Source organism: Geotrypetes seraphini, chromosome 6 (genome assembly GCF_902459505.1).
Source record: "Geotrypetes seraphini chromosome 6, aGeoSer1.1, whole genome shotgun sequence".
In the NCBI taxonomy this organism is placed as follows: Eukaryota; Metazoa; Chordata; class Amphibia; order Gymnophiona; family Dermophiidae; genus Geotrypetes; species Geotrypetes seraphini.
Window position 1 is genome coordinate 47,218,209 of NC_047089.1, and position 25,269 is coordinate 47,243,477.

Sequence of the window (25,269 nt, forward strand, 5' to 3'; positions counted from 1 at the left end):
GTTTCCGTTTTGATGCGCATGCGCGAACCTCAGAGGATGCGTTTGCTCAGCTTGATATTTTTTTTCACGGTAGTAGTGGGAATTAAATATAGAAATAAGGGACGAGAGAAGCAGCGAACTTGTCTATGACTCACTGGCAACGGTAACGATGTAAAGAAAGAAGTTTAATTTAAAGGAAAACCGGATCAACTAGTAATGTTGAGTTGATGTATTCTCACATTGATTTTGGGAAGCCTAATCTCGCAAGATCAGCGTAGAGTGTAGGTGCCTGTGCTGTGCTCCGTCTATTTTATGTACTTTTTCGGATTGTCGCAAGGAGCAATCAGGATCCGAGTGATTTATTTGCTTCATACACTTATACAACCTGTGTTTCAGTGGAAGACGAAATTAATGATGGATATTAGGAACCTGCTACTATTTTGAGCTGGGTCAAGAAATCTGGCGGAGCCGTGGACGACTTCAAGCCGAAACAGGAAGTGTAGTGGGGTCCTACACAATACAGCGATCGGCTGTACCTATTAGTCCGATTTGAGTGAATCTGCTGTCGGTCTTTTCCATAACATTTGAGTAATGGAAGATGACGAGGCACTGGAAAAGTAAGTGTAGGTTTCTAAGGGAGGTGGTTTCTTTCGGGTTTAAAAAAAATGATTTGACCTTGCGGCATGAGGTGAATCTTTTCAGTTCAATTATGCCTCCCCTCGTCCCGTCTTGGATTCATATTATCGACTTTTATGCTATAGCAATTATATCCTATGGTAGTGCATCGATAGCGATAGTTAGAGAATATATGGATAGATCTACTAAAAAGATTGTTAAAAGTATGCTAAATGGTCAATTTACCAGTAACACGCATTAACAAGTTTTAGTGGGTGGTAATATGATGGTATACCTTCATTGCCTCAAGTGGCTAGCAGGACTAATGTCATTAATTGATGTAGATGGTGGATCAAGCTACATGCACGTTCAAGAACCTTATAGTTATCATGATGTGGTATTATTTATTCCCACCTATTATATTGATGATTTTTTTTTTATTCCGATATTTGCTTAATAATTTAGTCTCTGTGTATAGCTATTGATTTAGTCACTAAAAGACCCTTTAGTAAACTGTGCTAGGAAATGGGCCTTTCCTATTTACTAAGCTATTTCTGAGGTGGTTGTCAAAGAGGCTTTTTCGGTATTTTTGTGCAGCTAGTAAAAAAATAAATTAATAAATAAATTACTGTGAGAGCACATACTGTCTCCTATTTAGGAGGTGCTAAGAACTCCCATGTTATGGACACACTAACCAGTTAATGCAGCAGTAATGTCGATGTACTTGCTGATAGAGGTATTCACACTCATTCTCCACCCCTGATATACCCCTCTCCAAAAAGAAAGAATATTGCATGCTTAAGACATGCAAATGGCAAAACTAATGCAGTATGCTTTAGTATGTCCCAGGTTCAACCATCTTTTTGTCGTGTTAGGCATATATTAGTAGTTTAGTAAAAAGAGCCTCTAATTTGGTTACATTAATGCTTTGTTTTGGGGTATGTTTGTTGGTTGGTTGTTTTTTTTTTTTTTGGGGGGGGGGTTATTTATGCAACTGATTAATTTTTGTTGGTTATATACTATGTAAGATTGTAAGGATGGACCATATGGTTTTATCCTTTGGCATTTTTGATGGGCAGACTGGATGGGCCATTTGGCCTTTATTTGACATCATGTTTCTATAATAGCTTGGTAAGTCGCAGCCTGGTCCTTTAAGACAGTGTTTCTCAACTCGTGATACGCGTACCCTTGGGGGGTATGCGATCTGGTCGCCGCCGCCAGGGATCCCTCTTACCGGGAAACCATGCCTGCCCCCCACCCCCGCTGAAGCCGCCGCCGATGATCCTTCCCTGCCTCCCTGTCTGCCAGCCTGCTGCACCACCCACGAAGTGAACCCTGTCACCAAGCCGGAGCCGACACGCTCCATCGCCCCACCCAGCAGCAACTCCGTGCAGTGACGGGCCATGGCACATGCAGCGATTCACACGCTGCACACCGCCGGCCCACAAGCCTTCCTCCAATGTCAATTCTGACGTTGGAGAGAAGGTTCCGGGCCAGCCAATCACTGCCTGGCTGGCCCGGAACCTTCTCTCCGACATCAGAATTAATGTTGGAGGAAGGCTTGTGAGCCAGCAGCATGTGAGATGCTGCATACGCCATCATGGCCCGTCCCTGCGTGGAGTTGCTGCTGATTTGTAACTGAAGCATTGTGATAGTCTCATTTTTATTCTGTGTTCTTTTCTGAATAATTCCTAATGTTCTAGGAGGGTAGAGTTTGAGACTTTTAGAGAGAAATTCTAAAACCGGTGCCTAAACTTAGGCGTCGGTAGGCACCTTGCCGGTACTTAAGTTAATTGAAAAACTCTGTAATAAACAGCAAGATTTAAGCTCCTACTGATGCCTAAATAAAAGGTGCCAGAATCGTAACTAGGTAGCCACTTTAGGCCGCGGAACACTAAAATAGGTGTGGTCAATGCCAGAAGTGATGTTAGGCAGGCTAAAGCGGCTACTTAGTCACAATTCATATCAAGATAGGCAGCTGAAATGTAGGCCTGGAAAACTATTGCCTACATTTCCGCCACGGGATCCTAAAGCCATCCTGCAGCTACCATGAGCTGATCGCGACAAGGGAATTTATCCCTGATCAGCTGAGTCGGCAGGACTCCCTGAAGCTGCAGCTTCGGAGAGTCCTGCCAGTTCAGCTGATGAACGAGGGGAGGGAGAGTTCCCTTGCTGCAATCAGCTGAGCCAGCTATGGTGACAGAGGATCCACCTACCCAATCAGCAGATGTCCACTCCCTCCTGCCCGACACCCCCAACACCCCCCCCCCTCAAAATTAGCAGGAGGGATGCCCACTCCCACCTACCTGAGAACACACACAGGGAAAGTATTTTTTGTTTATTTTGTTTACACCAGAGTGGGGTCAACTGGAGAGGGCAAAGGGGGGTAAGGTGGGTGGAAAGACTACAAAATAAACCCACCAGGACGTTTGAAAAGAAAATGTCTGATAGGGCAGGAAAAGTGAATCAAATGAAAAAATTGATTCAATAGGTCGAATTGAATTTTTTTTAAAATTTCCCTGAATTGGGCAGCACTAGTCCACGCTACATCTGGAATTTTACCTTATTAAAGGATCCCCAGTTAGGCCTTCAAGAGAAAGAAATGGAACTAGAGGCTTCTGGATTGTTGACTTGAGCTGAAGGTCTCCAACCAATTTAGAAATAAGAAGGTATTGGGAAAGTACTATAATTGAGTGTAGTCCACACTGGTAGAGGTGACATGGAAAACCAGTTTGTTCAAGTGATTAACTCATACTTGACTATGAACAAACCTATAAAGAGTTCTGATTGTACTCAAGACCTCAAATACCCTAGACACTACTAAACTTAAATCTTTAAGTTAAGTGCTTTCTTATTAAGAATTATTCCACCACAATAGCATACAAAAAATAATTTGTTTGTTAATAATGAATCCTTTACAAGACCAATGATGAATATTTCACCCCCAGTAAGGCACGAAAAATAAGTAGTGTCTTGGGTATTTGAGGTCTTGAGTTCAATCAGAACTCTTTATAGGTTTGTTCATAGCCAAGTACGGGTATAGGTCTGGTATTTGAAGAACACCAGAAGGGGTCCTTGTCATTGGAAAAATCCAGATAGAAAACATTTCGATTTGAAAGTATATGAAAATGTTCCACAAAACGTTCTTGCTGGTGAATTAGAGGTGGGAAGCCCAAGGTGGCAACTACATGCTGCTCAACTTTCATGCTCTCAGAGCCAGGGAGTCTAGGTTGTCTTTTTCCATCCCAACTTCATTTTGCATTATTCAATTTGGAGAAGTCTTGAGACTGCATGGAGGGAGAAATGAAAGCCTTTTAAAAAGAGGAAACCAGTTCTGGTGAGACCAAAATATATAAGCACAGAGAGTGTTTTATTCACTCTATGGCTATAGCATCCTGCATCAGACAAGTGCGATATGGACGTATGGAATGACTTAGTCTCATTGCTGATGAAAAAATCTACTTAAAGAATGGCAGAGCTGTGAAGAAGACTTTGTAGTTTTTAAGGCTGAAGTACTCTGACAAATCTGTCCACCAGCTGGTTTTAGTACAATAAAACATTGCCACTTGTCTGTCTAGATCAGAACTGACTGACACCAGAGAGGAGATGGGCGATATTTTAAATGATTAGATTAGAATATAATTCCTAATATCATTGATCTGGAGGAATTACTTGGCTTTTGAACAGAAATCTGTATGAGTTGAGTGCCAAAGTTTCCTAGCCTATGTTGGAAGCATCTGTGGTAACCAAAGAATGATATTTTCAAAGTGAAAACAGAAGTCTCTTGAGTTGATTAGTCTCTGTGGTCCAATGTTGCCAAATGGTTTGAAGTGAAAAGATGAACATATCTTAAATAAAGACTCTTGATTGCACTGAAATGAGGTCTCAATGTGATCTTCACATTTTGAGGCTTGCAAGAGGACTACATGCACTGTAGGTATGCATAACCATACATAACTACATGTAAGTAGATTCTGTATTTTTACCTACATGAGAAGAATATTCAGGTCTGCAATATACCAAGTGGCAAGTTGTGTGGACATATATTACATCCCCCCATTTTCCATATGGGAAAAACATTTATCATGAATGTACCTTACTTCAGATGTGTGTTATTCAGTGCAGAAATTGTAAGGAAGGGTGTTATATTGGGGAGACAAGACAGATGCTAAAAGACAAGCATCAACTTATACAGGCACCACATCAAACACCACAAAGCATAGGTGACACCTTTGTGGGTGAGCATTTTTCAGAACCTGGGCACTGCATCATTTACCTTACAGTCAGATTACTAAGAGATAGCTTTAAAACAATTCAGGAAAGTAAGATCTTTTAAGTAAAGACGATGAAATCATATTTTGACACCCACTTGACAAGACTTAACAAGGGTCTGTATTTATTATAAACCATAGATTATGTTGCTTTGTCATCTTCTGATTACTCATCCACCCTTCTCTGTTTCTCACTCCTCCTCTATCCTCCACCCTTGAGATTCATTGGAATGCTTTTCATGTTTCTCTTACATTTATTCTATCATCATTTTTTTTTGCTCATACTTGACCTAAAGAAGAAGATTCTGCTTTTTGAAAGCTTATCAAAAATTATATTGTTGGTCCAATTAAAAAGGTATCATTTTATTTTCCTTTGTTTTATTTCATTTCTATTTATTACTTATTTGTTAATCTTTAGATGAGAAGTCAAAAAAAACAGTGAGTTTCATATTCTTTGCTCATGCTCAAACTAACCTTAATGGTATTTTTATCTGAAGCAGGTGAGTTTGGATGAGATTTCTAGCATTTTTGCAGTAGTGCATATATTTTATCAAGTATAGTTGATTAAAAACAATCCTTACAGCACAGCTTGACAAATGCCAGGTGGAAAGTCACCATAGTGACTATAAATTCTCATCTAGCACCTGGGATCTTCCTGCCCTGTTTTCACACTACTAGAAATTCAGCCACTAGAGCAGGATCATCCTCCTCTGTCTACTGGAAATTCTCAAGCATCCATGGTCCCAACAGCTGGCACATACTCATACAGCCACTAGAGTTTTCCATATAAAAACTTTGCTGTTCATGAAGTAACTGATAGATTGGAATGGCCACTATGGCCTTTGAAGTCTCTTTAACAAGCCAAAGGAGTCAGCTCTAGGCTGCTCCTCTTGCTTGAAATCAATTATAAAATCAGGGAAAGAGATTGTAAGGAGACTAATTCCTGGCGAGAGAGGGTGGGGGACAGAGAGAGACAGATTGGAAAAACGTTTCACGGGAGTCTCTTCCACCACAGAAAATGGATCACCTTGAATGTACTACATCTACAGTATATAATCTTCTAGAACAGTCTGTTCTGACCAGGAGGTAAGGAGATGTCCTTCTATAACTAAGAATCTGAGGAGGAAAGTAGAGATTGTTACTCTTTCTAGTCAGAGGTCGACTCCTCTAGAGTGAGAAACTTGTAGTGTGGTATGATCCTGACTCTACCTCGTGGAATATTTATTTATTTAAAAAATTTATATTCTGCTCTATCAACATTTTTTAGGCAGATTCCAACAACCATACATAATTTAAATAAATACTTTTAAACAGCAATTAATTAGGCCCCCTTTTAACAAGCTGTATTAGAGGGTTTTTTTATTGCCTTAATAAACTTCAAAACACTTGATTTAAAGAAAAAAAAAAACCTAGCAAAATCCTCATTTGATTTTCCTCCTCTCTTTCCTTTGGGGCAGACACGAACGACCAGGAAGAGCAGGTAAAGGGTGCTGCTGGACAGGGGGGGGAAGTAAAAGGCAGGGAGGCCTACTGCTGGACAGGAGGAGCAGGGAATAGGTGCTGCTGGACAGGGTAGGGGGAAAGTAACAGGCACAGAGGTCTACTGCTGGACAGGGGGAGCAGAGAAGAGGTGCTATTAGACAGGGGGGAAGGGAGAAGGGCTGCTGCTGGACAGGGGGAGCAAGGAAGGGGTGCTGCTGGACAAGGGGGAGATAAAAGAAGGGGAGAAGGGTACTGCTGAACAGGGGGAGCAGGAAAGGGGGGGTGGTGGACAGCCAAGGAAAGAGAGAGACAGAAAGCGGCCAAGCAGAGAGAAAGAGAAAGAAATACAGACACACACATCTATTCTAGCACCCGTTAATGTAATGGGCATAAATACTAGTGTAATATAACAGAACAAAGGCAGTTTTGTCATTTGAGCTTTATATTTTTATACACCGAGATCCTATTTTGAAGCCCCAGTATTCAGATCTCTGGTTCAGTCTTTAATTCTGAGTCAACTCGATTACTGCAATATAGTATATCTTGCAGGAACCAAGAAAACCATCCTAAGAATGCAAATTATTCAGGAACACGGCAATTAAACATATATAATCAATGAAGTATGACCATGTTACTCCTCTGTATCAAGAGCTACATTGGCTCCCAGTGGAGGCGCATATTGTATTTAAGCTGGGATGTTTCTGTTATAAAGTTGCTACAGTACTGGTCAAGCTCCACAATATTTGACCGATTCATTTGTCTTTTTCAACTCAGAAAAATCCAAGAAAAACTCACGCTTTATTTGTTTTTCCTTCAGTTAGTGGATGCAAGTACAAAAAATTCCCATGAGCAACGACTTTTCATGTTGCATTGCGATGATAGTGATTTTAATAATCTGTTCCTAGTATCTACTCTTATCTTCAATTTAGAAAGCAGTTGAAAACTCATCTTTTCAAAAATCATAGCCAACTAATTCTTAACTATTTCATCCTGTATGTATTACTAATCTTTTGTAAACCACTATTGAACTACCAGGTTATGCAGTCTAGAAATTGATTTATTGTATTGTAATAAATCCAACCATATCTAAGAAACTAGAGCTGATTCAGTTTGATCAGCACCCCAAATAACCCCAGGAACAGGTAAAAAAAAAGCAAGGCACCAAAAAATTGTTTTTTTTGTTGTTGGCCTGTGTTATCATTAGTAGTGTTTCTAGTGTAATTTAAAAGAAAAACTGAGTTTCATACTAAATGTTGCAACATTTTCTTTTTGTGTCAAGGAAAGCAGTGGAAGAGCTTCTTAAGGAGGCTAAACGTGGAAAAATCAGAGCTGAGACTATGGGACCAATGGGCTGGTAAGTTAAGTTTCTTTGGGACAAATACATTTAGGATTCTCTTAGTGCATCCATTTAGCAAAGATGTCACACTTAGGGTCAGATGCACTAAAGTTACCGAATAGATTGTTGTTGGCCGATTCTCCAGCAGCAATCGATGTGCTATCAAGTTTGCGTGCAAATTATTTGCATGCAAACTTGACCATCAATCACTTGTGACCAATTTGGCACATGCGCAGAGCCTTAACAGCAGTGACGGGAAGCAGCTTCTTTCACTGCTGTTAGGGCTTCCCTTTTTTTTTTTAATGGCACAGATGTGTAAGTATAACACACACGCACAATCTGTCCCATTTAGAAAAAAGCCCCTCCCCTGTCTCCATTCCATGGCCCTCACTTGCGCCAGGCACCCTGAGCCACGGGCCCCCCTCCCCTCACAAAATGGCAGGAGGGATACCCACACTGAAACACTCCCGCACAGATGCCCCCCCCCCCGGCATCCTGAGCCACCGCCCCCTCAACCCTCAAAAAATGGCAGGAGGGATGCCCAATCCCTCCTGCAACGCAGAACACCCCTGCGCCATGGCACCCATGAACCACTGCCCCCCCGGACCCTCCAAAACGGCAGGAGGGATGCCCACTCCTTCCTGCCAACGGACGTCCCCCACCCTAAACCTTCCCGTACCTTTTAGAAAAGTTGGAATTAGGAAACCTGCTCTGAGGCTCCTGCTTCAGGCCGCCAGTCCTAAATGATGGGCCTTCCCCTCCCCAGTGCATCATGTGATGCACAGGGAAGGGCCAAAGGCCCTGATTGGTTCAGTCGCCTAAGGCCCATCCTAAGGATACTGAGGGAGGAACCTAAAGCCTGATTAACTCAGACGCCTAAGGCAGTGGGGGACAGATGTTTTGCATGTGTAACACATGCAAAATATCTGTGCCATTGATAAAAAATGAAAACAAAAAACAAAAACAGGCAGACCTGTCTGTTTTTCCGATCGTTAAAACCCCTTTTTTGGGGGGTGGGGGGAATAGCCTAAGCATTGTTAATGCATCAATCACTTGGCTACTTTGCATGGGGTTTTAGCTAATTTGCATGGCTGGATCAGAAAAATGGGCGATAAAGGGGAAAAGCACATGGGGGGACGTTTTAGTTGCATCGGGTTGGTAAAAAAAGATAGTCGCTAAAGCTATGAAAACAGTTTTAAGGCGACAATCGCTGACTTTAGTGCATCTAGCATTTAATTATTGAGGAACTTATCTTTCTTATTTTTACATGTATTCTGTTCAAAATAAACTGAGGCTATCATTGGATTTAACACATACGGGAAGTAGTACAAACATGACCTCTGTAGTAGGATGGAATTTTCTTGTTATCTTTTCAGCACACCTCATCTAGCTGTTGGTGCCATTTCTTCCTTTCCTGTGTGATCACTAATTTGTTTAACTCATGTGGTGCTTTTATACAAATGGAGTCTTGTATCTTTCAGAACAAGGATCAGTGAAGAACAGAGGAAAGAGAGAGTGGCACTAGCAGCCTGTTCAAGCGGCAGGGAAGTGGGATGGAACGACATGAGTACCAGGGCTTTCTGTGAGGGATCCATCAGAAGCACTTGTGGGCCATGGTTTGGAGATCCCCAGAATTGAGAATGGCTTTGAGTCATCAAGGCAGCCTGAATAGGTCTTGGTTTGCCTTTTGTACATGTGGACTTGCAGAAATCCTTTTCAAAGGGAAATAACAACTGCAAGTTCATAATTGTGATTCTGAGTAGTTCAAGTATGGAAAGATAAATAGAACCTATTTAAAAATGCAGCCTGTTTATTTGTTTCTATTGCAGATTTGTATCTTAGTAATATATTAAGCAAAATAAATAATACAAAGCATCAAAATGGAGAAATCATTTTTGAGATCTTTGTCAATTACTTAAAAATAGGGCCCCTCAGTGATGTGGAATGGTGGGCTATGCCATCTTCTACCTACCTAAGGTGACACTCGAGTTCTCTTCATACTGTGACACTTGAGTTCTCTATACAGGATAGAGGGTGTAACATATCTGAAAATTATTAGAGTAATCAGGGTAAATGCTTGTTTCCATTTTTTGGTAAGAATGGGAATTTTGGGAAAATCTGAAATGCATACAGTGGTTATTTTTATATATTGTTTAAACTTGATTTAAGAAGGATTAGGTTCTACCTTGATAATCTTCTTTCTTGTAGATGTGTCTAGTGGTCCTGAGCGCTAGGGTTTTGCATCTGATCCCGCAAGTTGCTTGCAGAATGCTGTCATCATCTTATGAACTCCCGCATCCTGCCCCCTCAGTTTGTACAAAAGCAGTCATGTAGCACTGTAACGACAGACATAACTGGAAGAAGGGAAATGGGGAATAATCCCCGACACTGCAATTCAGTTCTGCTCTGTAACAAACATATCCATTAACATTTGACATTCAATGTAACCGATCAAAACAGGTACAAAAACTGTATGCAGCCAGCACTAATCTTATATAGAGCTCGTAGCAACTTGCATGTCCTGCTATCAAGCAGAGACTTAAACTAGACTTTACTTTCTTGAGTCTTTTCCTTTTTATATATATATTATTCTCAGTTCATCTGAAAGAGATTCTCCACAAATTCGGACTCTTAAGGCAGAAGGCATGCGAAGACCACTGACAGGGCGGGACTTCAGGACCACTAGACCACTTCTACAAGAAAGAAGATTTTCAAGGTAAGAATCTAATCTTTCTTTCTGTTACGACCCTTGTGGATTCCCATATGCTAAGTGTTCAATCCCAACCAGCAGTCCAGGAGTTTGCAGAAATCCAATACTTTTCTGACCACATGCCTCGTCCCCCCTTAGACTGAGAGCTAGAAATATATCCAGTTTCAATTTCTGGAAGCAATCCATGCAGAAGTCTTTTGCAGTTGCTCTGCTTTTTTTTTTTTTTTCCACTTAAGCGCCGCCGTAAGTCTCTCCCTGTGAACAAGTTTTGCCTTGGAAGAGAGCGTAGTGCCTTTTGTTCCTCCCGCAGGTGTCCAGGATCCCCAGGGCTATGAGCCTGTTGCAACAGATCTGATTTCCAGGTGGCCTCAGGTTCCCATGTAGTGGCTGCACCTAAAAATCCCGATGACGCCAGGGGTCTCGGGGCTCATTTCAGAGTTCGACTTCTCAGTTTTATCAGGAGTGGTTTCGACATTCATCGGATTAATGGGTGCTGGCCGTCATTTGGGAGGGGCACAAGTTAGACCTCTTTTGCCTATGTCCAGATTTGTTTTTGGACTCTGGTCGGCCGGAATAGGAGTCCAGGGTCCTCGATACTCTGCAACATTTCTTAGACATCGGAGCGATGGAACACGTTCCAGAACACGAATTGGGCTTAGGTGGATACTCCTTATACTTCATCGTGGATACTCCTTATATTTCACAGAATGGCTCGGAGGATTGGTAACCCATTCTGGATCTAAAGGTCATTCAAACGCTTCTTGCTGATTAATCATTTCTGCATAGAAACAGAGCGCACAGTGATAGCTGCGGTCTCTCCAGGAGAGTTTCTGGCATCCTTGGATCACACAAAGGCTTACCTCCATATTCCGATCTCCTCGTGTATCGCAGGTTTCTGCGTTTTCCATGTTCTCCAATAGCATTTCCAGTTAGCAGTTCTGCCCTTTGGCGTTGTGATGGCGCCCCACACTTTCACCAAGGTGATGGTAGTTGTGGCTGCTTTTTTCCGCTGGCAGGGGAGTCCAGTCCTTCCTTTCTTGGACGCAGGTTGATCTAGGCTCCATCTCATCAGGAATGCAACAAAGCGGGGAAGATAGTGGTGTCTCTGCTGCAGGCATTGGCAACTTCAGGAAGAGCCACTTGACGCCATTCTCAGTCCCTCGAGTATCTGGGCCTTTTCTTTGACACCAGACAGGGTCCTATGTTTCTCCTGAGACACACAGGCAGAAACTTCAATAACAGATCAGAGAATCTCCTAGACCGTCCAGCTCCCATGGCCTGCCATTATATGCAAGTTTTTAGGGTCAATGGCAGCCTTGGAGGCAGTCCCCTAAGCACACATGTGCCCTTTATAGGAGTCCCTCCTCTCTCGGTGGTCTCCACAGCGTCATCCCTTCAGATGCTGCTCCCCTTGGCGGTGCAGCTTGCAGCAGCTTGAACTGGTGGCTTCAGGGGGAGGCTTTCTGCCAGCACTGGCTTCTTTGGATTTCTGAGTGGATGACTCTTATGGAAGGATGTTGGCCTGTTGGATTGGGGTGCTCACTGCAGGGGCCATTCCAGTCAGGGGCAGTGGACTCCTTGTCAGAAACGTTGGTCAATCAATCTTCTGGCGCTTCAGGCAATTTGGCTTGCATTTCGCACTCTCCAGTTCTTCTGGAATGAAAAGCGATACGAGTATTCTCTGACAACACTAGAGCGATGGCATATGTAACTCATCACAGGGGCACAAGAAGCACTTCCTTGAGCTAGGAGGCTCGCATGCTGTTCCGCTGGGCAGAAGCACATCTTCTATCTCTCGGCAGCCCATGTGGCCAGAGTCATCAATGTTCAGACAGAACTTCCTCAGCCAACAGGTCCTAAACCTGGGAGAATGATCCCTCTTACGAAAGGTGTTTCATCTGATCATACAGCACTGGGGTAAGCCCCAGATGGCTTGGTGGCTTCAGCAGAGAACTTGAAGACCAGGTGCTCTTTCAGTCAGTGACCACAGTTAGGAAGCCTAGGGCTGGACGCGTTGGTTCAGCCCTGGCCGGTTGTACATGTTCCTTCTATGGTCTTTGGTCATTCGGGTCATCCGCTAGATATTGACACATCTCAGTCTTTGCAATTCTAATCACTCCGGATTGGCCTCATCGCCCTCGGTAGGCAGATCTTGATGGTCTTCAGTGAGACAAGACACTTCAGCTCCTCTTCATCACTAACTTTTCAGGTTTACTATGGCTTCTTATGCCAAAGCCTGGAAGACTTTCCAGCAGCGGTGGCTAAAAACCAGGTGGAGCCTGAGGGGGGCTCCCATTTCAGTGGCCCTAGCTATTCTTCAGGCGGGCCTGGAGAAGGGTTTAGTGGTGGCCTTCCTTAAAGTTCCAAGTGCAGGCTTTTCGTGCCTAGAACGGTATTTTTCAACCCTTTAACACCTATGGATCGGTGGAAATAAAAGAATTATTTTGTAGACCAACAAACTACCAAAACTGTAAATTTTAAAAAAAACCCTTCTCTGTCCCGTCCTCATGAGCTCGGTCCCCACAAAACCATCTGATTCCATCCGTCCAGCCCAGGCACGAGGCGGGAGATTTTCCTTCAGTCGTACAACCAGCAGATGGGGTAAGGACCTTGTTTGGGAGGAAGGGCGGGCGGGATGATTCAGCATGAGGGTGCGATGCGGTTCTCGCGTGGGGGGGGGGGGTGATGCCGGTTCAGGAGGTGTGTTGCCAGTTAGAGCGGGGGAGGGGGGTGATTAAGCTGCGCCGGTAGCCTGGGGGGGGGCGGAGGAGGTAGAATGAATCAAAGCGAGTTTCCATTCATTTCTATGGGAAACTCGCTTTGATATGCGAGTAACTTGATTTTTGAGCATTGCTTCTGGATACGAATTATGCTCGTAAACCAAGGTTCCACTGTACAAATAATACATGAGCAAGGATCAAAAAACCCCTGTCTCCCCTCCCTTCACATATATCCCCTCTACTATCAAGAAAAACTGAATAAGCCCAAATTACAGAATGCTACACAGAAATATCATGCTAACAGAATACAGCAGTCACACATGACAGGGAATAGTATTAGGGAGTGCAACTAGGGCATTGCCCCCTGGTCAGAGATAGCCATAAGTCAGCTGCAAGCTAAAGAAGCACTGCCTGGGCTTTGCAGTCCCCCAGTTATGTCTAAAACCAGCTCTAGCAGGATACATATTTCAAATCTGATATCTTCTAATCACAAAATAGAAATAAAATTATTTTTTTTCTACCTTTTGTTGTCTCTGGTTTCTGCTTTCATCTTCTTTTCACTCTCTTCCTTTCAGCATCTGCCCTCTCTATCTCTTCAATCCAGAAACTGCCCTTCCATCCACTGTCTGCCCTCTCCCCCTTCCATATTGGTACCTGCCTTCTTTCTACGTCCCTCTCCCCTTTCCATCCAGCCTACGCCCTCCTCTCTCCTTATTTCTCTGCTGACCCCCTTCCCAGCATCAATCTCATCTCTACTTTCTCATCCCTCTGTCTCTCCCTTTCCCTCATCTGATCTCTCCATTCCACCCTGACCCCCTTCCCCTCCTCTAATCTTCCTGCCAGCTGTCTCCTTCCTTTTTGCCCTCCTCCCCTGTCCAGCAGTAACTCTCCCCTTCCCTTTTCCTCATCCCCTCTCAGCAGCATCTCTCCTCCCTCCCTCCAGGTCCATTAGCAGCTCTCCCTTTATCCAGCAGCTTCCCAGCCTCCAACAGTGGCTTACTCCCCTTCCCTCACTACCCTCAGTACTTGCCTGCAGCAGCACCAGTAGCATCAGCACAACAATTCAGTTAGGCAGCCTTGGGCTTTTGCTGTGTCGCAGCCCGCCTCTGATGATGCAACATCCTCTTTCCCGGAGGCGGCGCAACCCATCAAAGGACCCAAGGCTGCTTAAGCAAATCGCTTTACTGACACTATTGATGCTGTTACAGGCAAGTATTGAGAGCTGGGAAACAAAACTTTGGAGCTCTCCTGTTCTCACTGGCCCTGCGCAGACCGGCAGAAAATTTCTGCGGACCGGAGGTTGAAGAACACTGTCTTAGAATATGCGGAGGCACTAGTTTGCTTACTGCTCATTAGCTGTGACCATGTTTATGAGAGAGGCAATTCGTTTGTGCCCTCCCTTGCGTCTTCTTTTCCCTTCGTAGAATCTTAATATCGTTTTTCAGGGCCTTGGAAAAGCCCCATTCGAGCCACTGAAGGGTGCTTCTCTTTCTGGTCGTCATTACCTTGGAATGGCGTATGTGCAGGGAGCCCTTTCTCTGTATTATGGACATAGGAGTTATTCTCTGCAATGTATCTTCCTTTCTACTGAAGGTTGTTCTTCCATGTCAACCAGGAGGTTTCATTCTACAGGCTTGGAAAAGAAGGATCGGATCTTGCGCAAGTTGGATGTCAAGGAGAGTCTTGCTAATGATTTCAGGTTGTCTGATCACCTTTTTTGTCCTGACTGTTGTGCCTCACCGTGGTCGACCAGCATTCAAGTCCTCAATCGTTCAATGGATTTGAATGTTTGTTTCCGTGACTTACATTACACACTGCAAGCAGCCACCGGTTTCTCTTAAAGCCCATTCGACTAGAAGTGTTGCTGCATCTTGGGCAGAATCTCGTGCAAGTCATCCCAGTGAAAATTTTCAGGATGGCTACTTGGTCCCCTCTTCATACCTTTACCCAGTTTTTGAGTGGATGTGGCAGCATGGTCTGATGCCGCTTGTAGGCAGGTTCTTCTATACCTCCCTAGATGCTACCATTGCTTTGGTTTGTCACCTAGCGTATGGAATCCGGAAGGGACATAGCAGAAAGGAAGATTATGTTGTTACCTCGAATAATCTTCTGTTAGTCCTGCAGGATTCCATACGACCCACCCTCTCGTTTATGCTCAGTGGTTTGGAATAGCCTGCTTCTTTCTGCCTCAGTTATTCTCCTTTCAAGCTTGAAGATTTTCCAGCCGGTTGCCAGATCTGTGGGGAATTTTCCACTTCTGTGTAGAAGGCTGTATACTCTGTGTGCTTGTTGCACACAGCATGTTAGTTCTACATTGTTCTCCTAGGATAGCACATAGGATCTCTCAGAGAGAGAAAGAGATGGTTACTGTGGATGGGCCATTTAGCCTTTATCTGCTGTCATGTTTCTATGTTTGCTGGATTGCATTTGTGCCTGTTTATTACTGTTTCATGTTTTGCAGAGCAGGTCAGAAATTGATTATGATGCTGAGGAATCTTCCCCTGTACCCCCCTTGTCATGGATTTATTCAGGTATGTTGCTTGGCTTTGGGACTCAACAGTTTAAGGGAGAGGAGGACGTGTTCAGAAGAGTGTTTGATTCTGCAACTCCCAGTATTGCAGGTTGGGTTGAACACCTATCGTATGGAATCCTACAGGGACTAACAGAAAGAAGATTATCAGAGGTAAAAACCTAATCTTCCATTCTAGTGCAATATGTCCAGTGGCCCTGAACACTAGGGAGATACATCTTCACAGATTAACTGAGATTACTTTCAGTTCCTCACCTTTAAAAACCATTTCCAGTTCAGGTAGATCTCTTACATCTTCTTCCATAATGACTAAAGCAAAGAATTCATTCAGTCTCTTCGATTTTGGCCTTATCCTCCCTGAGCGCCCTCCTTTGATCATCCCATGGATTCCCTCACAGGTTTTCTGATTCTGATGTACCTAAAAAAATTGTTTGAGTTTTTGCCTCATTAGCAAGTTTCTCTTCATATCTTTCTTGGCTTTCTTTATCAATGCTTTTTATCTAACTTGCCAGTGCTTATATCTCTTCTATTTTCTTAATTTGGATCTTTTTCCATTCTTTTAAAGGAAGTTTTCTTGGCTGTAATAGCCTCTTTCACGTCACATTTTAACCAAGCCAGCTCTCATTTTCTCTTCTTTCACCTTTTTAATACGTGGAATACATCTAGTCTGGAATTCCACAGTGGTATTTTTAAATAACATCTATGCCTGGTTTACTGTTCCAACCTTTGCAACTGACCTTTAGCTTCTTTATAACCATTTTCTTCATTTTCTCATAGTCACCCTTTCCCCTCATCTAAAATTAAATGCCTGTACAGTAGATTTCTTTTGCGATCGTCACTCCAGGTATTGGCTCAAATTTCATCACGTTATGATCACTGTTTCCCAGCAGATCCAACACAGTTAACTCCTGTACTATGCCTTGCATTCTACTAAGGACCAAATTAAAATAAATAGCTCCCTCTGTTGTCTGTTCCTGGACCAGTTGTTCCAAGAAGTAGTCATTTATGGCATCTAGGAATTTTACCTCCCTAGCACTCCCTGATGTAACATTTAATCAGTCAATGTTGGGAATAATTGAAACCACCACCTAAACTCAGCATACTCCACTAAGCAAAAAAACAGAGCCCTAGCCCCCAGCACTGGTTGCCATACATGAAGAAGGACACGATACTACTCGAAAGGGTCAGAGAAGAGTGACTAAAATGGTTAAGGGGATTGGAGGAGTTGCTGTACAGTGAGAGATTGGAGAAACTGGGCCTCTTCTCCCTTGAAAAGAGGAGACTGAGAGGGGACATGATCGAAACATTCAAAATACTCTCCAAGGTAGGGAGAGCGAGAGGACACTCTCTAAAGTTGAAAGGGGATAGATTCTGTACAAACGTAAGGAAGTTCTTCTTCACCCAGAGAGTGGTAGAAAACTGGTACGCTCTTCCGGAGTCCTGTATAGGGGAAAACACCCTCCAGGGAATTCAAGACAAAGTTGGACAAGTTCCTGCTAAACTGCAGGTGAGGCTGGACATCATTTAGAGCACCAGTCCTGACCTGGGGGGCCACCGCATGAGTGGACCTGCTGAGCACGATGGAACACTGGTCTGAACCCAGCAGCGGCAATTCTTATGTCTTAACCACTACCTTCAACATCCACATACAACAGGTGAAGAAGTGGGGAAAAAACCTCAGTTCTGCTTCATTGGTGAAAAGAAAAACCCACTTGATGAAATTCATCAAATCCGTTGTTTCATACACTTCATAGCATGGAAACTATTCAAGCTAAGTTTCTTTGTTCTTTCACCCACACAGAAGATTGGATTTGCACTTTTAAAGTGTACTTTTCGTGGTGTTTGGAAGGGGGGGCCCCTCCTGCAAATGGAACTTCACCACTGAGACTGTAGTTTCCATTCTATGAAGTGTATGACAATGGATATTGCTGAATTCATCAGGGTTTGTTGGTTAGTTTTTGTTTGTTTGTTTTTTTACCAATGAAGCAGAACTGAGGTTTTTTTCCCCCACTTTTCACCTGTTGTGTGTGGATGTGGATATTGAAGGTAGTGGTTGTGTGAATAGGAGGGCTTTTCTATTTTTTACTTAGTGGAGATATGTTAAGTTTGGGTGGTGATTGAAAGTACTTTCTTCCTTTTAGTATGGTAATTGAAATCAATCCATTATTATATTGTTGCCCAATTCTCCAGGTTTCCTAATCTCTGAAAACATTTCTTCATCTGTCTGCTCATTCTGTCCTGGGGGAGAGTAATATAAACCCTGCCTCTATATCCCTTCCCTTCACACATGGAATTTCTATCCATATGGATTTCACACTATCTATGTCATGCAGAATGTTTATTTGATTTGATTTAGTTCTCTCTTTAATATATAGCGTAACCCTCCCCCTCCCTGCCGCTCCAATTTGATTTACTCTATCCTTACAATATAATTGTACCCAGGTAATACAGTGTACTTATTGATTATCCTCCTTCCACCAGGTCCTCTTAAGGTGGCCTATTAGTATCTACCTCATAAATTCAGTGCTATAATACTCTTAACACTCCTGCTTTAATTTTTAGGCTTCTAGTATTGTATACAGACAATTTAAATTGTGTTTTTCCTTGAAACTACAGGCTGCTGAAAAGATGGGGACAATTTTGAGTCTTTATTCTGCCGCCTTCTTAACACTCCTGGCTTCTTTCACCTCATTGAAACCTCTACTGGACTCATTAAATATTCTGTTCCAATAGTATCCTTCAAAGATACCTCGCACCGAACCATCCACTCCTGGGCGACTATCGACTTTCCCCTGCATCTCATTTAACAGCTGCTCTATCTCCTTTTTAAACATTAGCACCAGCAACCCTGGTTCCATCCCAGTTAAGGTGGAGTCCATCCTTTTGGAACAAGCTCCCCCTTCCCAGAAGGTTGCCCAGTTCCTAACATATCTAAATCCAAAAGATAGATAATACTAGATCTAATAGATGTTGGCATTGTAAAATAGAAGTAGGGACATTGGATCATTTAATTTTTTTTTGTCCCCTGTATAAAAGCTTTTTGGAATTTAATTTGGCCCCAAATAAATATATTACTAGAAAATCACGTAGGACTCTCATATGATACCATATTATTCGGTAACTGCAATGAGAACTACAGAGTCCAATATCAGCAAATAATATTAAAATTACTTTTAATATTGACAGGAGTTGCCATGCAGCAAATCACACAAAATTGGAAAGATTTTACCAAACTAAATTATACATTCTGGTGGAACTCGGTATGTCACATTTACAAAATGGAGAAAATTTTGGCTTTACAACAAGGAAATATTAAAAATTTTAAGAAAATATGGGATCCATTGACTAATTATTCTAGAGATCAGATATCTTAACACATTGATAATAGTAATATAGTGTTAGGTGGGAAATATAGATATTAATATAAAAGAAAAATGGAAAAACAATTAATAGGGAAAAAGGGATGAATATTTATGATATGAATTTGTACATACATATATATTTTTATTATACATATTATAATATGTAATTCATGTATTGAAAGAATGAATATTCTATAAATAATAAATTTAAAAAAAAAAAACAACATATCTAAATCCCTCATCCCTGCACCATCTTCTCAACCACACATTGAGACTTTGGAGCTCTGCCTGCCTCTTGGGTCTTGCGTGTGGAACTGGAGAATTTCTGAAAATGCTTCCCTGGAGGATCTGGATTTCAGCTTTCTACCTAAGAGTTTAAATTTGGCTTCCAGAACCTCCCTCTCACATTTTCCTACACCACCTTCGCACCAGGCAGGCAAGTGACCCAGGCGATCCTCATGCCCACCAGCTACCCAGCTATCTACACGCCTAATGATTGAATCACCTACTACAACATCTGTCTTAACTCTTCTCTCCTGGCAAGACAGAAACTGACTTTCTGTTTGTTTTAAACAGAAAGTTTGAGCACTGCTCCTAACTTTAAATCATTTAACTGTTTCAATTTAGGTTCTACCTCTGGTTAAAAAAAATACTGTTATTAACTAGTTCTAAAATGTATTTTTATTTTTTAATGCCTGCCAGAAGCTATTTCTAGCAGAAGGTTCAAGCTTACAAAACTAGACTAATAAAAGGCTATTATCCGATGGAGACGCTAGCTAAGTATAGTTTGCTTTTGTAAGATCTAAACTGTCTATAGAAAGGAACCTACAATTGAGCTTTTCTCCCCAAACCTATCAAAGCGCAGCAAAATAATGTATACTTAACCCAAAGATACTTGCATATGGTGATTTTACAGGGATAGAAAATATGTATTTATATGTTTCCCTTTTTTTCTTCATGGAAGCTTCATTGGTTCCTATTAAGTTACAGTAATATCTGTCTTTATAACAGTATGAAAGAATGATTTAATAATCCACAAGTTTGGGTGTTTTTGCTATAAAACCCTATTTGATGTTTAACCCTAGTTACCTCACGAATTGATTCTCATTTGCCACTAGTAAACATACTAGACGTTCACATGTCACTTTCATTTTTCTATCTGTAAAAGAATGTAAATTTAAAAAATTCCACCAACGTCTCTTATCCTATCAGGCAGCATCCTGGGACAAAGACTTAAATTTCTTAATCATGACTTCCAACACTGGTTTAGATTTCAGGAGACATTTGAAAACATATTTATTCACCAAGTATACATTATAGGAAACTAAGTTACTCTATTCAATTTAACAACTTTCTCTTTTGTAAACTGCATAGAGCTTCATGGTCATGTGTTAATATAAGCAGAATGTTATGTTATGCTTTATATACCTTCTATAAATGTGCTTATAAGCAATAAGAGAATAAGGGCTCCTTTTATGAAGGTGCGTTAGGACCTTAACGCACGCTAAAATGCTGCTCGTGCTAGCCGCTACTGTCTCCTGTTGAGCAGGTGGTAGTTTTTCGGCTAGCGCACACTAATCTGGTGCGTGCGCTAAAAACGCTAGCGCACCTTCATAAAAGGAGCCCTAAGTCTTTAATATGGTAGAAAAAATTTGATGTCTTTTCTGAACTGTAAACACTAGGTGCATGCAAGGAAAGCTGAAGTCAGCATATCTTAAATTGTGTCTTTTGATATTTTCTGTGGCACTTACAGGTGTTGCATTTATATCTTGCTGTGCTTTCTTTTGTTTTTCATGCAGGATCAAGTGCCCGCTGGCTGGTACCAATAAGAGATTTCTTATGAATACTATAAAGAACACATTGCCTTTACAAAAAGAACAAGAGCAAAGGCATAAGAAGGATCGGAAAGAATCTGAGCCAAGCCAGAGCAAAAAAGACGACCACCACAAGAGGCACAGACCTCATCCTTATAAACACAGCTCTCAGTCTGAGAGTAGAGTCCACCATTCCTCTTCTAGCAGTAAGAAGTCCAGGGATAAGCATGACAAGAACTATAGGAAGCGATGAGGAATGAAAATATCTAAGTCTTTCTACCTACGTTTTGTACAGAATGTATTGCCAGAAATAGGCCTTTTAGCTTGAAGAGACCTTTTTATTAAGCAATTAAAAGTTTATTTCCTTTTTCCTTCCTAGTTAGACCAAAGGACTTTTGTGACAGCAAGCTGTACAATACAAATGAAATATGCATGCTGCAGTAATGTCTCCTGGTTTTCAGGTTGGCTTATTAATAAAGTGAATACAGACCTAAATGATTCTGATGAGCAATGTAAATCACATAAAGGGTACAAGTAAAGAATTACAACCCTTGCGAAACACAAGACAACTCAATCCCAAATATGTGTGGGTTGCCATTTGCAAGTGCAGGAGTGCCAGGAGATAGGGGCAGGGCCATAGCATGTACCGACTGGCAGTCTTTGAGCTGGAGAGCAGGGCCTTGGTACATGCCTTTGCAGCTGGGGACTAATGGGACAATAGCAGCTTTAGTCTTGGTTCATAAAGACTGAAGAAATGCCTATTTGTGTTTTGGGTAAATGATTTGAATTAGCTTTCTTGAAAAAGCAAGTTGGTCCTTTTAAGTTTTGGGTCAGATAATACTTAAAAAATAAAAGAAATTCGAAGGGCAGAGGCTTCTGAAAAGCTGGCTAGTTCATAAAATATAACTGTCATCCAGACAGCTTCATATGTAAGTAAACTAACATGCAGCTTAGTGTTTATATATTAGGACTATACTGAATATTCATGTTCATTTTGATTTGGCCCTGAATACATTATTCGTATTTAACCAAATAGTGATTTAACTTTAAATACAAATAATCTGGGGCTCTACTGTGCTAAATCCTACTGAAATAAACATTTGATCCCTAATTTCACATTGTTGTATTAAAGCTTGTTGCCCATTATTCGGTATTTGGCTGAACAGCAAAATATGCTATTTGGTATAGCTCTAAATACATAAAATAAACTGATGTAAAAACAGAACTGCACTTTAAAATCTTTTTGTTCCTTAATCACGTGAGTGGCTGCTTTTCTATGGAAATTTGATTAGTAGAACACTTCTGACACACAGTACATTTTTTAGTGCTCAGTGTCCTAATGGTGAGTAAACTGTATCTGTCACCATGTATAATATATAAATTAATGTAGAACCATTTCCAACCTGAGAACATTGGTTTCAGCAAACAGGAGAAATTACTGTGAATCAGGAAATAATGACTTAATTGCCATCCACAAAACTACTGTGCTTCACTTACTGTCTTTTAGCCTTTGGTTGATATTTAATATTTCCGGGCAAATGGAGACAGATGCTGTTTTAGTAGGTATTCATTTGGTGAAATTAGCATAGGTGTACTTAAAGCATGCATGCTTATTTAACAAAGAATGTGATAATTGTTCTAGTTGAGGGCATAACATCTAATCCTGTAATTTGTTTTCCAGTCGAATGTACAAGTCTTTATCTTCATGGTTCCCTCAACTAGTGGAAGTATTGATCTCAATGCAGCAGAACTGTGAGAGTATCTGAAGATGATGCCAGAGCACAGTCTGTTGGCACTATCAAATCCCAAAGCATGTCTTTATTTGGTTTCAAATATAGCTAAACCCTCACCGATGCTCTTGGCAATTTGTCCAAATAATAATAATTATCAATAAGGATATAAAACCTTTTTTTGTGTGATCTTACAGAAATCTCAGACAACTCTAATTTAACTTAGGGCTCCTTTTATTAAGGGGCGGTAGGCAGTTAATGCGAGGAATACCGTACGTTCAATCGCCTGCCATGCTAGTCGCTAACGCCTCCATTGACGAGGCGTTAGTTTTTAGGCTTGCCCTGGGGGTTAGCGCGTGATGAAATGTCCAACGCGCTAACCCCCGTAGTTCACCTTGATAAAAGGAACCCTAAGAATTGTTGGGAAAGATGCACCCCGGCAGGGTACTTGAGACATGCTTTAATTTACCCTGGTTTTTTAAAATTTAGTTTCCATTAATCACACCTATCTGCCAACCCAAAGTGATTTTACACAAGCAAATAAACATCCTTATTACTCATCCCTCTCCCTTAAGCTTTCACTTCTAAAATATGATTCTAAAGCTACGAGCCCTAGTATACCCAATACTACCCCCAACAATCAATTCATCACACCCCACCAACAAAACAAAGTTACTGTCTGGCTCCTACTCATATTTTCAGTTAATGTTAATTTGCAGTTACTGTCTAGTTGATGCATTTCTAAATTAGCAAATATTGTGTAAAAAAAAATTTTCTATTTGATATGTGAATATATTTATTAAAATTTTGTAGTTTAAAATTGTGGTTTTATTTAGCCTCTGTATATACTTTACACATAATATGAGTTTCAGATTTATTTAGTTCTTATAAAATTAAAATGGAATAAAACTGTTAAGGGAATGTTATTTCTTTGTAAACTTTTGCTTGCATTTTGCATATAAGGAAACCTTGGATTAAAATATGGGAACATGTAAACATTTTATAGCTAGCACATTGTATTAACTCCTCCCCCTTTTACAAAGCTGTGCTGGTGGCTGCTACACAGCAAAAGCCCTGAAGGCCCCTTTAAATCCCTATGGGCTTCAGAGTAGTTACTCAGTGGGCCCGCACTATTGGGCTTTGTAAAAGAGGGGATAGATGTGTTTTTAAATTTATAGTGTAACCCAGTTTCTTCTTGTTCCCCAGTTGGAATAGTGAGTGAGCTGCTTCTTTGAAAGATCCTCAATTCCGCTAATAGCTTGGTGGTCTTGAAGGAGTGGAGAATGTGCTAGGAAGCTAGCATGACTTCATTCATTCCTACAGTAATTTTTCTTTTTTTGTGGAACCTCACATTAGAAAGTCATGTGGTCAGTGGCTCTAACATGTGGTTTCTGTATTGGGACTTATGTTAATGGTATAATTGCATAATTGTGGATATCTTGAAATGAGACATACATGATATGTCTCAATGACTGGACATACCTGAAAATAAGGCAGAATGATGCCCACTTACTCTTACTTCTGGCACTGTCATTTTGGGAAACGACGGTGCTTGACCCCCACATGATGCATCCTGGGATGCACCAAGTGTGGTCAGTCTGCCAAGTAAAGGATTTTTCCTCCCCTTAGTTTCCATCCAAACTACTAAACAAGGGAACCATTTCCTTATATGGCACACTGATCATATCTGATGCAGGTCACATGTTGCCTTTTTCCAAGATGGTAGGGCCAGAGATGAGTGAGTAGGCATTACTCTGCCTCTTTTGAAGTATGACCTGAGGCAGGAGACTCAAGAGGTTGAGGTTGTGGAGAAAAGGGGAATGATTTTATTGGGGGGTGGGTTGCTACTAAAATACCAGGGACTGGAGGTTCAGTTCAGAAAAGGAGAAATACCCCCTAACGCAGCCCTGATTTAAAGCTTTAAATCAGGGCTGTCTTAGGGGTGTCAGTTCTCCTTGTCACAGGGGGGGCCCTAAGCCTGCCTCAGTCTGAAGGGAGGTATAGCCTAAAGGTGGACTTTTGGACTCCCTCCCCTGTTTTTGCCCTGGGCCACTGCCTCTCTTATGACATATTTTAGCATAAAGTTCCAAAGCAAAGGAACTAAAATATAAAAAGTGGAATTGTGTATTATTTCAAACTGTGTATCCTTTGGAGGTAGAATAAATAAAAGGTTATCATCCAGAGATGTGGTACATGGGACAGAGTATACAAATAAGAGCATTAAAACAGAGCTGCTGGCTGGCCAGTCTTTATTTCTTTAAAGACATGCACCAATAGTGTGAATTTTATCCTACAGGGCTACTGGCAACCAGTGATTCTGCTTAAGAAAAGAAAAATACATGGGGGAAATTGTATATATGTTGCCCAAAAAGTTGGTATGGGAAAAAATGTCTGCATAGCGCTATTCTATCAACTGTTCCTAAATTAGGCACAGTTTATAGAATAGCGCCAGGACCTATGATTAAATTTAGGCACGATCATTTAAAGTTTAAAACCAACTAAAACCTGGTATTGATTACAGAAAAAAAATCTACATCCAGAAAGCAGATAATGTAATAAAAGAGAAATACCATACCATACAGTTCTTATATCCTGTAATTCTCTTTTTTTTTCTTTTTATTAGATTTCCAAACTTACATCACTAATCCCCCACTTTTACAAAACTGCCAAAGTGGTTTTTAGCGCAGACCAGCACGCTGAATACTCTGCACTGCTTCTGA

The 25,269-nt window shown here is 41.5% G+C and overlaps 1 protein-coding gene across 2 annotated transcripts; it reads left to right on the top strand.

Moving 5' to 3' along the window:
• Positions 1 to 15: 15 nt before the first annotated feature.
• POLR1D (RNA polymerase I and III subunit D) lies at positions 16 to 23,465 on the top strand. 2 transcript variants are annotated; one of them, XM_033947938.1, is made up of 5 exons: positions 16 to 596; positions 7,627 to 7,701; positions 9,892 to 10,143; positions 10,280 to 10,399; positions 20,805 to 23,465. In XM_033947938.1, exons 4-5 carry the CDS (start codon positions 10,329 to 10,331, stop codon positions 21,070 to 21,072), a joined length of 339 nt encoding a protein of 112 aa, XP_033803829.1. In that variant the 5' UTR covers positions 16 to 596; positions 7,627 to 7,701; positions 9,892 to 10,143; positions 10,280 to 10,328; the 3' UTR covers positions 21,073 to 23,465. The 2 variants fall into 2 exon arrangements, with proteins under 2 accessions (XP_033803829.1, XP_033803828.1); XM_033947937.1 differs by lacking the exons at positions 9,892 to 10,143; positions 10,280 to 10,399 and having other exon boundaries at positions 37 to 596.
• The last annotated feature ends 1,804 nt before the right edge of the window (positions 23,466 to 25,269 follow it).